Raw genomic sequence first — 16,220 nt, 5'->3', positions numbered from 1 at the left:
CTGGTGTGCCTTCCATGCTCCTCTTCCACCCCACATCTCCCTCCTTTACAAACCTAGTCAATATCTTTGGTCAGTTTCAGCCACTGCTCTGTGTGTCTGTCCTTGGCAAGCCTAGTCAATTTCTCTGGTCAGTTTCAGCCTCTCTCTCTCTCTCTCTCTCTCTCTCTCTCTCTCTCTCTCTGATAAGCAGCACTAGGTAACACGGTAAATTTATTTGGGCACACCATGGGGTGTAGTGCTTCTGCATACCCCTAATTTAAATCTAATCCCAGGCAGAAGAGATCTGTTGCATATGTGTGTGTGTGTGTGAGAAGGGTCCCCCTCAATCTACATTGGCTGGGATCAGCCACTGCATATACATTCCCATATATTTAGAAATTAAAAATGGGGACACACTGAATTAATTTCAACCTCTGAATGGCCCTGTAGTAGAAATGTCTCCCCCGTTTTAACAGTCCACTGGATGTAAAATATTGTAGTGGTTGAGCAGTGGAGCGAGAAAGACGTGGTTGCTTAGCCTGACGATTGGAGCTTAGAAAAATGTCCCTTTGACTACAAGTCCCATACTCCTCAAGCTGCCAGCAATGTTTGCGGGAGAGGTTTGGAAATTCTAGTCTCCCAAAAGTTATTTTCTTTATTGCTTGTGTAGACCCCATGAATAAGTGTCAGGTGAATGGACTCACTCTTCTCCGCAAGAGGTTTATCTGGAGTATTAAATATACCCAGAAAAAAACTCTAGCTATGTGATCTGTGATCCTGCATTTTGTCTTTCTTTCTTTCTTTCTTTCTTTCTTTCTTTCTTTCTTTCTTTCTTTCTTTCTTTCTTTCTTTCTTTCTTTCTTTCTTTCTTCCTTCCTTCCTTCCTTCCTTCCTTCCTTCCTTCCTTCCTTCCTTCCTTCCTTCCTTCCTTCCTTCCTTTTTTGTGTTTTTGTGTGTGTTTATGTGCATCTCTTAAGCTTGCAGCTTTTTTCCTGTGGACTGATTTTTCTGCCCTCACCACTCCTTTCGGGAGGTATTTGATGGCGAAGGCTTAAATCAAGGTGAGGGACTGGAAGTTGTTTTTCCTTCCGATTATCTGTCTGTACATCAGCCAAGCACTAGGTATTTAGGAGCTGGCAAATGGAGAATGCTCGATTCTTTTCAAAGGCAAGCCGGCCAATAAATTAAGATGAGCTTGTGCAGAAAGAGGCAGGGGAAAAAAAATTAGTAAATGCATTTAAGTTTGGATGTGGAATATACTCAAGACAGGGGAATGTGAAGAGTTGAGGGTTCAACACGACTCTTAAGGGCAGAACGAAGAGGTGAAAGAAGTTCAGTAAGCTTGAGAATCTAAGTTGGCGGTGAACATTTATAAAGGGGGCCGGCCCTGCTTTTGGGCAATCTGCCTCCACAAAAGTTCTCCCCCTCATACTGCAGCTGTGCTCGGCTCCTGCCACCGGCACCTCCTTACTCGCGAGGAAACCGGGTCAAGCTTGCTCTGTGTGAAACTGCAAGCATGGACTTCTCTCTGTGTGGACGGAAGGCTTGCTCAAAGTGTGAGTCAAAATATATTGCCCCAAAGAGAAGAAGCTTTTAAAGGCAAACGGGGCTGTGCCGGGTTTTCCCCTGAGCAGACAAGAGGTTCTCCGAGGGCTCACCCCTCTGTCGACGGCCTGTGAAACCTCTCTCCGTGAAAACCTTTTTCACGCTCCCCTCCTTGCTGTCGTCTGGGCAGATGTGCGTTCTTCCTCCGGAAACCTGTGCTCAGTAAGTCATGCTAATGTGACAGGTATTTACACGCATTCCGGCGCAGGAGAATGGGCCCTTGAACCGCCTCCGCCTTCCTGTCTCCGGAACACATTCCCACACGTGCCTGACCCTCCCAAGGAGGAAAAACCCATTTCTTTGCCTTTCCTCCAGTTTTTGCTGCTTCCCAAGCCATGAGATCACGAGGGCTCCTCTAGAGTAGGGGTGAGCCCTGGAGGAAGGTCCAGCAACCAATTCTTTTCTGCAAAGATCTAAAACAGTCCATGGCCACCGTGAGCCCCCCCCCCAAAAAAAAGTCCACTTCTCATGTAAAGAAAGGAGACATAATAACACAATCCACCACCCATGTTTGGTTTATTTTATTTAAAATATTTTTACCCCACCTTTCTCCTTAAAAAGACCCCGAGGAATGTGTATCCCTGTTAAGTCTTTCAAGGGCCATTAAGAGCCATTAGCTTTGCAAAACACCCGCTCCCCCACTGTTGATATGAGTGACTGCCTTTTTTGGACATCCACGTAGACCTTGATGATAGTATCGGAGCTGGCTCTGCCTCGCTTTCATTTCCATCCATCCTTCCTGCATCGATAAGTCCAAAGCTGGACCAGCAACTCTTCCCTTTTCCAGAGAGAGGAATCTGTAAGAAAAACGTCATCCTGCCTGTCTTTTGCTTTCCCACCAGATTTCTCAGAGGGCCGTTTGCTGACATCCTCCTAGTGCATCACTTGGCTTAAAAAGCAGTTTTAAATTTTGCGAACCACTTCTAATTGCTGGCTGCCTGCTGTCTAGTGAGAATGAGCCTTATTGCTTTTTCTCAACGGGATTTGAGTAAGATGCTTAAACAGGCCTAATGACTGTTTTATCATCCCATTGGGAGCCGTTCAGTTTCCTGCCGGTTTTCAACGGGTGGTCCTGCCTTTTCCTCTTTATATTGTACTACCATAATTAAGGACGAGGTGTATGGGTCAGCCTTAATTTTTTTAAAAAATTGAATTTTTATCGCCACTGAGTGGGTTTGATTAAGGTTAAGCCCTCGTCTCTCAAAGAGCAGCACAGTTACTGAAGTTTTAACTCCCCCCCCTTTTTTTCTGGAACTAGATTTTAATTCAGGTGTTATTTCCAACCTTTACCCCCCCCCCCCTTTTTAAGGGGGTGGAATCACAAAAATGCTTTATGGGAAACCTGCCCCTGCTATTGTGTTCAGAAAAAGCTTATATTTTGGATCAATAACCTCCTTGTGTTTCATGGTTTTTAATGCAAAATGCAAAGTTTTTTTTTTTTATGAAAAAGCTTTCCATGCAAACACTAATCTTCCAGTCAGCATGAGTTATACTGGCCTGATGATTCTAAGAGATGTAATATGACACGAAAGTAAGTTTTTCCAGTCTCTGGATCCTGACCCTTTGCAAACCACTGGGTAAAAAATGAAAAAAAATTCTGTTTCACATCAATGGTATTCCACTAGTATGAATCCATATTTGATCTGAGAACTTTACAAACATATGTGGAGAAGTATTGAACAAATACTGATTTTTTTAAAAAAAATCTATGAAGGATTGTAACTGTCTTAGAAGCCAATCCAACCGCTTTGCTTATGATTAAAATTTTGGCCTGTTTCCACCCTCCGCTCCCCAGCCACCTAAATTTGGGTGAATGCTGGGTGGCCAAGAGGCCTTTTTGATAGCATTTTGTGGAAAAGTGGAATATAAATGTAACTACTACTATGATTACTAGCTCCCACTAGCACAGTGTTGCTATTCTGCGATGGGTCCTTGGATTTCTTTCTCTTTTCTGGCTGCCTGCATCTTTTCGCCAGTCGTTCAGTCCCGTTCACAATTTCATATCGTCTTTCCTCCTGACCCTTCGTTGCTCCCTTCCACGTGCTATTGATTGTGTAAACGTTGGGGAGGTAAAGAAGGGGCAATTATATTATGAAAAGGCCTATACTTCAGAAATAGAAAATATTGAAAGGGGCGCCCCCTGGTGGCGATATCCATTTAATGTTGCAACCCCTGAAAAGAAAAAAACCAAGTTCAGAAGCTGAGGCAGGTCCAATTCATTCACCTAGCAAACTCTCTCCAGATGCGCTGGACTACAGCTCCCCTTATCCCCAGTTGGTCTTTGGTCTTCTCCTTTCAACCTTTCCCAGCACGATTGCCTTCTCCAGAGACTCCTGCCTTCTTGTGAGGTGCCCCAAGTAGGACAGCCTCGGCTTCAACCTGTTTTCCTCCAGAGATACAGTGGTGCCCCTCATAGCGACAATAATCCGTTCTGGAAAAATCGTCGCTATATGGATTCGTCGCTATGCGGAACAAAGAAGCCCATAGGAATGCATTAAAACACATTTAATGCGTTCCGATGGGCTTAAATCTCACCGTTATGCAAAAATCCTCCATGCGGCCACCATCTTCGCTGCCCGGTAAGCAAGGAATCTGGGCAAAAACACAGTGGGCGGCCATTTTGGGACCGCTGATCGATCAGCTGTTCTAAAAAACATCGCTATGCGAAAATCGGTAAGCGAAATGCTTACCGATCATCGCAAAGCGATGTTTTACCATTAGAAACATCACAATGCAATTGCTTTTGCGATCGCAAAAAACACATCGCTATGCAGATTCGTCATTAAACAAAGCACTCGTTATGTAGGGCACCACTGTAGTTCAGGCTTTCTTCAATCTTGGCCCCCCCTTGTTGGTCTTTCTGGCCGTCCAGAATTCGATTTGTTTGAAATGTCGTGGTGGAGGGGAGACCAAAATGCGCAACGGACGGACTCCTGAAAGGAAGCCACAGGCTTGAGTTTAAAAGAGCTGAGCCAGAACAGGACATTTGGGAGATTGCTCATGCATAGGGTCACCAGAAGCTGGACTTAACAGCACTTAACAAAAGCAATGGTTATGGTAGCCTGCATTTTAGCTTTTAGACCAGAAGCACATACAAAAGCATTCTTGCTATTGTAGAATCGCCCATCCGCTTCTCTCTCTCTCTCTCTCTTTTGGTTTGCCTTTCAAGATGTGCTTCATCCCCACACTTAAGGACCAGCAAAGCTTCCCAGCAGCTGATTTCATGGCTGATGTCAGCGGCCAGGAGAAGAACCTCCCGTTCATCCTAAATTTCCTCCCCTTTTTTCCTCACATGCCGTAAATTCCTCTACCATAAGTTTGTCTGTTTTATGAGCTCCCTTCCCTCTTTTTTCCCCTTCTTTCCTGGCAAAAGGCAGATGGAGGAGGGGAAATGGGGGGGGGGATTGTTATCGCTTGGCGTCTGCAAATTTCTTTCATGTGGGAATGTTAGACCTCTCTAAATGAAGGACCAGATGTGCTGGAATCCCTTCTCTCTTCTAAAATAACAGCAGCAACTGAGAAAAGAGAAGGGGGGGGCTGAACCAGTACTGGAGGTATAGAACCCATTGCAGATGTTGAGTGTTTATCCCAGTGACAAAAGGGGTACCAGAGAGGGGTGAAGGCCTCTGGAGGCTCTTTCTGTGTGCGAATACAAAAGACAGAGCCAGCATCTTCCCCTCTATGCATCCCGAGGCATCTGCCCAGGCCTCACGTTTCATATTAGGGGCTTCTCCCTTAAAATTGTTTAGTCTAGTGCTGGGTGCTTGGTGAAACTCAAGAGTTTAGACAGCTGTTTCCCCCCCCAATCCTACTTTTAGAGATGGGCACGAATTTAAAAAAAAAGAATCACCAGATTCATTCAAAAATTGCTAATTTGTCAATTCGCATCAGTACGAATCAATGCCCCCAACGAATACGAATCAATGGAATGTTAGCAAATTTTGATTTGCCGATCCGTTGGGCGACAAAACAACCTCCCAGGCGCCCAGAGACACCAAAATTACAGAGACGTTTCTGCTGACTCTCGTCTATAATCTCTCCAAATTTGGAGAAGACTGGGTTTCCCCAGGCCGGCTGCTACAGAGCACTTTCCTACCGGGACCCATTTTTTTGTGGGTTGTATGCATCATACATCTGAAACCCAATCTTCACCAAAATTGGGTGATTTGTAGAAGAGAGTCAGGGGAACCGTCCCATTTATTTTAGTGCTGGGGTGGTGGTGGCATTTTCTAAGGTTTTAAAGGGGGGAGGAAATCAACCAATTGATTTGTGGCTTCGTCAGAATTTTTTTTTGTAAATTTGTTATTTGTGATTCATTGACCTCAACAAATCAGTGGGCATAAATAATAGGATTCTTTCCAGAGATTTTTTTAAAAAGGTAATTCACTGCTGTTGCTTTTTGAGATATTTGAATAATTAAATCTTGTATTATAATAGGACCCCCTTATCCACAGGATCAGTATCCACTGATTCCCTTATCTATAGTAAAAAAAACCCAGCAAAAACCGATCAATGAAACATTATCCTTTTTTATCTTTTCCTCTGGTAATGAAGTTCTTCATTTTTTAATGTATGATGGAGGTCCTTTGTTTGACTCTGGGTGTTCTCCTTTTTTCAGATGATGGTTGTTTTTTTTTTCTTCTGGTGGTGTGTTAGTGGCCACCCTATGGACAGGGCCCAGCAGGGAAGAACATGTTGCAGAGTTTTGGATTTCAGGTAAAATTCCTTTTCGTTGTGCAGTAGAAATACCGAGATGCACAGAGGAGAACAGCCACAAGTTCCCCAAATAATTCAACCCTTTCTCCTTAACTGGTGCTTACTTCAAAGTCTCACTACCTCACTCTGAAACATTTGGAGGAGAAAGATTTTAAAAAAAGAATCTGTGCTTACCCGTGCTTGAAATTACAGACTCGTGTATGCTGCTTTCTTTACTGCATGCAGATTTAGCAACCAGCCGAACAAATCAACAGCAAGCAATTGCCTGCAATAGACAAAAGAGAGGGAAAGAGACACGCAGCAGAGAAGCGAGCCTCTCTTTGAATTCGGAGGGGAGAAGGATTGATTGGTTTAATCACCCCACCCCAGAAAAGCCGCTCCCCAGTGAGGTTGCTAACAAAACTCCAACAAAGCATTCTCTTTCAGAGACAGTGCTGGGCTAGAGCACCCAATCCTCTGACTCAGCCGAAGACATCTTCCTTGATCCCTCTTTGAGCATTCCAGGTGGATCTCTCTCCTCGATGCGCTACTTCCTGTTCTTGACCATAGAAATCAAGAATGGGTGGAACCTGTTAGTATAAGAGTAGGCGACCCACACTTGGTTTCCATGGCCGACAGGGCAACCAGCGTGATCAACAAGGATCGTCCCTCTTCCAAAGCTGCTGCTTATGCTCCTTTGAATTAGAAACAACCAGCTATTGAGGAAAGAACTGGGCAAGCTTAGCGCTGCGGAAAGAAGACCGAGGGGAGATGCGGTAGCACTTTTCGAATACTCAAAACGTAGTCGTAAAGAGGAGGGGCACAACCTCTTCTTGATCAGCCCAGAGTGTAGGACGTGTAATAACGGGCTCAAGTTACAGAAAGCCAGATTTGGGCTAAATATCAGGGGAAAATTTCTTAACTGTTAGAGCAGTACGACAATGGGAGCCATGACCTCGGGAGATGATGAGCACCCCAACACTGGAGGCCTTCAAGAGAAAACTGGAGAACCCCTCTGTCAGATCGGCTTTAATCTGGGTTCCTGCCTTGAGCAGGGGGTTGGACTAGATGGCCTTAGAGGACCCTTCCAGCTCCATTATCTTGTGATTCTATGTTTTTTTCTTAGATGGGGCCTATTTTTCTTCATGCCATTCCGATCTTGCTTGTTTTGCCCCCCAGTGGCCTGAAGAAATAGCTTTCCAAATAAATCCTGGGTGTCTCTCTCCCCCCCCCCAGCAGGGCTACGGGGGGGGGGCAACCTTCTTGCTCCCATGTCATCTCTGACAGCGATGGGTTGCCTCTACCTAAGAACCTTGGTTGAGCAAACATCGTTAATCCCGCTGTCATCAAAACGATGAGGCTTGCTTCTCCCGGGGTTCCCTGAACACTAAAAGGATGGAAAACTTGCCCCACAAAAGTCAGATGCAGACTTTTGGCAATATTATCGTTTTTCAACCCAGGAGGCGTCTCTCAAGTGCAGCGCTTGGTTTGAGAAATGGCCGACGTCTCCCGGTTGAGCGCTGTGGAGCGCTAGCGCATGCTTTGTTTTTGGAACGGGAACCTTGGCTGCCGTTTCTCTCTCCTGGCGTGGTTCCTTCTGGAAAAGTTTTCAGAATCCAGACCTTGGTGTGAACCTTGATAGGACCCCCCCTCTCGCTAGGTCAGAAAAGAGCAACCCAGAAGTCTTTTAAGTGCAGAGTCCTTTAATTTATGACCCTTATTAAAAAATCAATAGAAAGCATAAGGTTTTTTGGAATGGGTCCCACTCTTTTGTTTGCTTGGATGAGTAGGAAACACTTCACATAAGAATTTTGAGAAACTGTCCTGCTGGATTTGGCCAGAAGTCTGCCATTCTGTCTTTGACGGCGATGACCCAAACCCTTCTGCCGCCTGAAGCTGGAGGAGAAACATGGTCAACACCCCCTGCCTTTGAAGTTGGCCCCCTTTATTCCTCTTCTTTCTCCTCTTGGATGGGATGCTAAAATACATTGAGACTGCTTCGTGAAGGTTGGACTTCCGTTCACTAGCTGTAAGCTCTGCTCACTAAGCCCCTGCGCTTTTGCGGGCTTAACTAAGAATCTTAAGATTTGTTCTCTGTCGCTGGAGGTGTTCAGCCAAAGGCTAGGCAAGCCACACACCAAAAAAAAAATCAAGCAAGGCTTGACCTATTGGGTTGTCCTCTAATTCCAGGGATTTGCTGGATGATGCTTTCCTTGAGCATTTCATTAAGGCTCTTTTTTTCCTTCAACTCTTCCCCTGATCGGGATGCTCTGGTTTGATCAGCCCGTCCCCAAACTTGCCACGGAGGAGCATCCGAAGCTCCCCCCCCCAGCTTCAAGTCCTAAGAATAGGATTATAGGATTTTGTCAAAGAAGCTGAATATGGAACAAGAGGTGGAGGGGAGAATGAGCCTCTTATTAGGATCCTAAGAACCTGCCTTATGCGGCTCTTTCCTTTTTAATAAGTTGATCCGGTCAACAGATGACAGAATTGAAATACAGTTGTACAACAAATCAGATCTGATTTTTCATGCATTTATCCCACTGTTAATATATCATCATCATCATCATCTTAGAACTGCTGGTAGGGACCCTATGGATCATCCATTGCAGCCCCTTGTCAAGGAGGCATAGCGGGGAATCAAACTCCCAACCTCTGGCCCTGCAGCCAGAGACTTAGACCACGGAGCTATCCAGGTTTCATGCAAACAAAGATGAGGGAAGCTGTTAACTGGTAGCTCCCGATGCAACTCTTGAGCGCATGAGAAAGATGAGGATGCTCTACGTTTTGTCCCATGCTGAACGAGAAGAAGACACCTTAAATCAGTTACCTGGGCTTTTCTTTGCTCTCTCCTGCTAAGGTCAAGGTGTTCCAGGTCCACAGGTTTGAGAGTGTACGTAGACCTCAGCTCTCAATCTGTCTAAAGGGAAGTGATTACTACGTGGACTGAGGGGGTGCTCACAGCACCGCCTTTTCTGGTTTTGTGGGCCCGACGTCTTCCATTTTTTTCCAGCGAAAAAGGGGAGAAAACCTTCCACCCGAGGAAGCTTCTCCAAGTAGTCATTTACATTATAAATAGTTCACATCCCCCACCCTTCCCAATCCAGTTTTTTTTTCAAAGCTAGAAGCAAATATCCAGCTACCTCCAGATTATTTCTTTCTTTTTCTTAAGCCATTTAGATTATTTTTGCAGAGCCTCTGTGGGCAGAAAAAGGGTCTCCACCCAGTCCTGTCTAATTTGCCCCCCCCGGGCTTATAAAAACAAGAATATAAAATTTGTTCTCTCACTCTCTGTTTCCTTCGTGTGTTAGTGCTCACTCTCTTCCACACACACACAGGTCCTTAATTCTCCCTTTTGCTTTCTGATCTTGGGGAAGATGCGGTGAATTGAACCACAACAAGGGTACAATGTTTTTGTTTGATTTAATAAGATCCACCACTAGGGGGCAGGAGTCTTCCAGGAAAAGATGGCCACATAGAAAAGGCTTTTGAAACCAAAGCTAAGTTTCCATGCCTTTTATCAGCAGCCTGAATTTGCTTTGGACTCTTCCTTTATGGTGGACATTGCCTCCAGATGTTGTTAGTCACTCACGAAAGACAGTGTGTGTGTGGGGAGGGGGACCCCATAGGCCTTTGATCCGATCTAGCATTCCTTTATTCTTACGGTCTTACTGAACCAGAGATGAAGAACAGCCACCGTGCAAACTGGGACTACGCAAACTGAAGCCTCTGATGATCCTTAAAGCCCCTTCCAGCTCTGCAGTTCTACGATGACGAGTATTTGTCTGTCAGTGACACCCACTAAATGCAAGATATGTGACAAGGGCGGTTGTAATCTATGACAATCAGACCTTTCTTCACTGCTTGAGGGAGCACCTTTTCTAGAAATGTGCCAAACGTATCATCTAGCCTGTATAAGAAGGGTGAATGGCTATTCCTTTTCCATTGTACTTTTGCTCAGCCAGAAGACCATTCCATCCTTTTTTTCGACTTTAACATACCTATTTAAGGCCTTCACAATTTACATTTCAATGCGGATTAAAATATGCATTTGGAAAAATGGCCAGTATCTTGTTATTTCTGGATACCAGTGTTAAGTGTAATAATATAAACAGGAGCAGAAAACTTCTGCTAGTTAGCAGTTAATACTTTCATTCCTCGCTGTGTGCCAAGTCTCAAGACTGGCATGTGACAAGGAATACAAGCATCGACTCCTTAATTAGCTGCAATGTGCCATCTATGCTATAGCACTTATGCTGCTGTATGTGAGCAATTGCATTCTGATGGATTTATTTCGTCTCAATCCCGTTTGCCTGTTTTGACTTTTTTTTTCAAGTCGGGGGAATCATGTCAGGAGGTTTGGAAAGATCAAAAGCTGATGAGTGCCTAGATTCTGATCTGCGCATCAGTGTGCAAGAAAAAGCCGATTCAGATCAGAAGTTCCAAAGTTCCACAAGGGATTCAGGAAGGAGCAGAATCCTTCCCTTTTACTGCCACAGCAGGGCTTCTTATGGGAACGGCTCACATTCAACACAGTGCCTTGGCTGTAAATTGAACTGTTTGTCTGTCTGTCACCCATGGATTGCTCCCCTGCAGCTTTTTTGTTTCTGCTGTATAAGCTGATGAGTTGGGTTTTTAACGAACCCTTGGATGGCTTCTTCAAGTCTGGCTCAAGAGAAAACGGATGGCCGTTTCTGCCAGCCTTCCCGCGGACAAAAAGTCAACCGGGAACAACAAACAATCAAAGTCTTCAGCTTTTTAATTTTTTTTTCCAAAAAAAGGTGTCTGGATTTATAGCCCTGCTTTCTATACAAAAGGGAGCCTCCAAGGGGTATGAAATAAAAGATGATGACCAAGATGGTGGAGGGATGGGATTCTCCTCCGGGAAATTTTGGGGATTATGAACAGCTACTGGAAAAGTCTTGTGGAATTAAGATACAGGCTTTCTCCAAGCCTGGGCTAACACAGGTATGAATGTATGGTTGTACTGCAGCATTTTATATGGAAATGTAGGGGTTTTCTGATAACCTGTACCCTAGTCACTAAACGTTTCATAGGCCATCACCAGCAGAATTGAGAATGCAATTATAGAAAAGGAGCTCATTCCATTTCTTATTGTTGCACTCTAGGAAAGGCATTATTATAGCAAAGTTTGGAATTTCTGGTTAAATTTCTCTAGCTGCGCAGCCGAAGCAGAAAGATTCACGGAGCAGAATAGTTTCAAGTCCCCCAGATGAGTCCATGCCTTTCCTCATTATCTGGCACTTACAGTCTCAAAAACTCGTTCTGAGACATTAAGAGCAGAAAGAATAAAACTGCTGGATTTATTTACAGATTAACAGCAAACTGACCGCACGCGGCTGCTTTGAGCAACAGACTTTGACAGACTCTAGAGAGGGAAAGATACCTGAGTAGAGAGGTGGGGGCTGTCTTTGAAATCAGAGGCACCGGGGGGGGGGAATTATTGGGTGATTGCTGGATAGACTGGCCATCCCCCCAGGCCAGAAAAGTCCCTCCCAGCCGAACAGACAGCATGCAAGGTTGTTAAAAAAAAAAAACACCTTCCAACATTGATCAGCATTGCTGTCCTCATTATAACATTCTAGCTTGAGGGTTTAAGTCTCTGGCTGTGGATCCAGAGGTTGGGAGTTCGAATTCCCACTGTGCCTCCTTGACAGGGGCTGGAATGGATGACCCATAGGGTCCCTTTCAGTTCTGCAGTTCTAAGATTCTATATATTTGAGACTATTTATTCAGTTATGTGTAATTAAAACTGCTAATAATCCATTTTCTAGAGTTTTAACCCTTCTTTTCTCATTTTTTTAGACAGGCCTTTGACAGCCCTTTTGATCTCGTTGGGCCTGTGTTTAGAACTGCCTTGATGTGTTTGCAACCTCCTTGATGTCTTATTTCGAATTTTTCCCTCCAGTTCCTCTACATTTCCTTTTCCCGTGGGTGGAAAATATTTTTACCCTGGGATAAAACATCTTAAATGTCTAAGGGTTCTGGTGGTACGCAGTCCAACAGAACGTGCCTCCGGAGCATCATCTTGATTTACCCTGAACCACCCCAAAAATTCTAACATGGACCGAGTTCTAATTCTTGAGCAGATATCAGATCTTCTCCCTTTTTTGTGTGTTTCTTCATCGTAGATGTGAACGAATGTGACGCTGGAAATGCCGGGTGCGAATCTCAGTGCTGTAACACTATTGGGAGTTTCTACTGCAGGTGCCCGCAAGGATCAAAGCTGAAAGATGATGGGAAGACATGTGAAGGTAATAATTGGGTTCGTTTGACTAATGACTGTTTGCCCAGTAGACTAACGTGTCTTGGATACTGAGTTTGTCATCGAGGTCTCTGGCTGCAGAGCCCGAGGTTGCGAGTTCGAATTCTCCACCACGCTTCCTTGATGGGCTGGACTGGATGACCCACAGGGTCCCTTCCAGCTCTGCCGTGCTAAGATTCAGATTACCTTGGATTTTTGGATTGGTTTTTGATGGAAGCCGAACTCCTTTATCTGTTATGTTTCCCTCCTTCCTCTCTTTCTGGAGGGTGTTTGGTGATCAGCTTGGTCCCAAGGAGCAAGCCCCAGAGATTGTGAGGTGTTCTTTATAGTGTGAGGAACGTAACAGGTCTCCAAGCACCCCCTTGGCAGCTGTGTGACACCTGGAGGAGCCGAAGACCTTCAAGCTTGTGGTCTCAGGGAGAATTACTTCCTCCCCAGACACTGTTTGGGGAAAGCATGTTGTGTGTTTCTAACGGCTAAGCTGGATTTAAGAGGATTTGTCGGCTCCATCTCTTTGAAGGATGGAAGAGGAACCGCGGAGTGGGTGGGTGGGGAGAAAGTCCTGCTCAGAGAGAAGAATTTTGTTTTTGGGTGTGGAATGCCCATGAGAAACTCTAGCCCAGAGATCTGATGGAAATAATTGTGTCTGAAAGAGGAACTGCGCGTGCAAGGAAACTTGTTCGAATTTCCTGACCTCACGAGGTGCCCTTCATGCAGCTGGTCATGTGTTTGATTTTGTTGCAAGGTTTTGAACTTCTGGCAAAATTATTTTTTTGCCATGCAGTAGAAGTACAGAGATCTACAGACAAGAATAGCTGCAACCCATTCATTCATTCATTCATTCATTCATTCATTCATTCATTCATTCATTCATTCATTCATTCATTCATTCATTCATTCATTCATTCATTCATTCATTCATTCATTAGTTTGTATCCAGCTCCCATTAGTTACAACCTGTATAACAGAGAACAAAAATAAAGATGAAAACATTGAAAGCAAACAGCAAAAACCCCAAAAAACACAGACTAATCATATAAACCCAGAGTCAATGGAGGAAAGTCACGGGGGGGGGGAGTCCACCCCTCTCCCATAAACTGACAAAGTCTCAGTAACTTACTCTGACACGCTTGTAGGATGAACAGTTAAAAAGATTTTTATTAACAGTTGCTTGAAATTACAGATTTGTGCATGTTTTCTCTATTGCACGTATACTAGCACCCAACCCGGTACATCAACAGCAAACAAACAACGGACTGCTTCCAACTGAGTGATTGACAGCCACCCCAGGCCAGAAAAGTTCCTCCCAGCCACACCCACTAGAGGCAGCATGCAAGGATGCAACCTTTACAACAAATCCTTGATTATGCCTTGACGCAAAGGCAACGTGGGTGAACTTTTTAAAGTTCTCTAGCATTCTTCATTGCCCCAGATGGTGGCAAAAATTAGGGTACAAGGGACGGAAGAGAAAAGACCAAATATATATATATATATTGCAAGCCAATATTTTTTGCAAAATTGCAGGGCTGGCAGTAATGGCACGTTTCCCTTCGCCCGTCAGTATTCTGAAGTTCTTCCTCCAGAATTTTGCAGAATGGCAAAAGGACATGCTTCTTCCATTTCCTTCAGCGGCCACAGGAGACCTTGGCCGAGATGACCTGAAAGGAGAAAAAGGCCTTGGCAAACTTAAAAGAAATGTGCTCATAAAAAGCAGGAGCTGTTCTGAGCCATTCATGCTTTCCTACTTTCAGATACAGACCAAAACAAAACAACCGTAAATCAGCCGACACCTTGGAGAACTCCAGGGTGGGTCTCTGAGCAGGTGCCAAGTGCCAAACCAAAGACCTCCTTTACTCACACCCGTTAAAAATAAACCTTAAAATTACTAGACGAGGTCCAAATTATGTACCATTTTTCTCCCCTGGCTCCCTGGCGTCTTGGGTGTCTTTTCATCCTTTGCTATTGTGGAAGAAGCCCAACACAGTTTGAGATTTTGGAAATGTGAAAGGAGAAGCACTTGGTGTGTGTGTGTGTGTGTGTGTGTGTGTGTGTGTGTGAGAGAGAGAGAGAGAGAGGATTTCATGAAGGCAGAACTGTGCTCCTCTCATTCCCCATTTCCCTGCCCCCATGTGTCCTGAATAATTCCCCTTTCCCTGTTGGTCTCTGGCTGTGGAGCCAGAGGTTGGGAGTTCGATTCCCCACTGTGTATCTCAGAGGAGCCAACCTGGGTGGCCTTGGGTCGGCTGTGTAGTCCCAGGATATTGACTTGAGTGCTCAGGATCTTTGGTTGGTGTTGGCTGTATAGTTCAGTGAGTTAGATATCTGAGGTTGGGAGTTCGATTCCCCACTGTGTCTTCCGGGGAAAGAGCCAGCCTGGGTAGCCTTGGGCAAGCTGTACAGTCCCACAGCGCCCCTAGAGGAAGAGAAGGGTAAAGCACTTCTGAGTCTTTTCTACCTGGAAAACGCTGGAAAGGGTCTCTATATGGTACATGCTTATTATTTATTATCATGCTAAGGAAGGGGATCATGGACCTGGAAGTTGCTTGTTGTTCACATGACACAGGGTGTGGATGGCAGACTCAGCAAGAAATATCTAGGCACTGCTGTCGTTCTTGTGAGTTCATAAAAGCCGTTTCCTGTTGTGCATGTCGTCATCGGTGTGCAGGTAACTGAGTGATTTCTTTTGCACCTTCTGTTCCTGGAGAAAGTTTGTCCGTACAAAGGCTTTTCCAAATGGGGCCAACCAGGGTTGAGTCCAATGCTACCTGCTCAAGGCAGGAATCCAGATCAAAGTACTGTAAATCTGTCCAATTTTCTCTTGAGCATTGGAGGGCTCTCCAAATATTTGCCAGTTAGGCTGATGAATTTTTTTTCAGTGATGTTGGGGAGAGTGAATGTTTAGTGGGTATGCCTTTAAAAAACACAACAGCATGAGCAAAGAAAGTACTCCACATGGCCTTGTTCAAGAAATCAAACAGTCCAATGCCTTGTATTTTTTTCCATCGTTGTACAGTATATATTTTATTGGGAGAAAAAAAATGTTCGGTTTCTTTCCAGGATCATGATGTGTGAAACAAACAGCATTTACCCGTGTCTGCCTCGATCTAAGCCGTTTTTAATTTCCCCAGAATTCCCTGGACGGAGATTAGCCCGTTGAATGATTAAAGGTTTTCTTGGCAATGGGGGGAAATGAACCGTCCGTCCGTCCTGTGCAAAGTTGATCCAAGCCAAGAGTAACTGTTAGGGAATAAAACCTGCCAAGCTGCCTTGGCTAGCCTTATACTTGACCCTCGTGTTAGCCTCAAACTCAAACTGACCTGTACCTTTGATTTAAATGTAAGATTATCCCCCCCTGCTTATACAAAGAGCCAGGGTTGTAGAAATCAAGTGCTCCGGGCAGGAAGTGAAGTTTGTGTATGTGCACTGGATTTATGCCATGCACAGGTCCCCTGATTGGGTTCAGGTCATTAGAATGCACCTTAAGTTTGTTTGCAGAGATTTCTAAGGGTGTCCCATCAGACTCAGCCTGGATCCTGCATCTCAACCATCTGTACATTTATAAAGGGGGTGAATCTCCTCCTTGGCTCAGTAACTCTTAAGCGGCAGGGAGGTAGATGGATGCAGTGGCAGAGGTTCCAGATTGCAGAAACTGTTG

General features: G+C 44.8%; 1 protein-coding gene across 2 annotated transcripts in view; it reads left to right on the top strand.

Annotated features, from left to right (window-relative positions):
* Nucleotides 1-16,220, top strand: part of MEGF6 (multiple EGF like domains 6) — a 139,534-nt gene that overhangs the window by 28,041 nt on the left and 95,273 nt on the right. For both annotated transcript variants that reach the window (XM_078379111.1, XM_072977674.2), the window contains exon 5: nt 12,432-12,554. In XM_078379111.1, the coding sequence (XP_078235237.1) occupies nt 12,432-12,554 (123 nt within the window). The remainder of the gene's footprint in view (nt 1-12,431; nt 12,555-16,220) is intronic.

The sequence above is a fragment of the Pogona vitticeps genome, chromosome 7 (genome assembly GCF_051106095.1).
Source record: "Pogona vitticeps strain Pit_001003342236 chromosome 7, PviZW2.1, whole genome shotgun sequence".
Lineage (NCBI taxonomy): Eukaryota > Metazoa > Chordata > Lepidosauria > Squamata > Agamidae > Pogona > Pogona vitticeps.
This window is presented reverse-complemented; position numbering and strand designations above follow the sequence as displayed.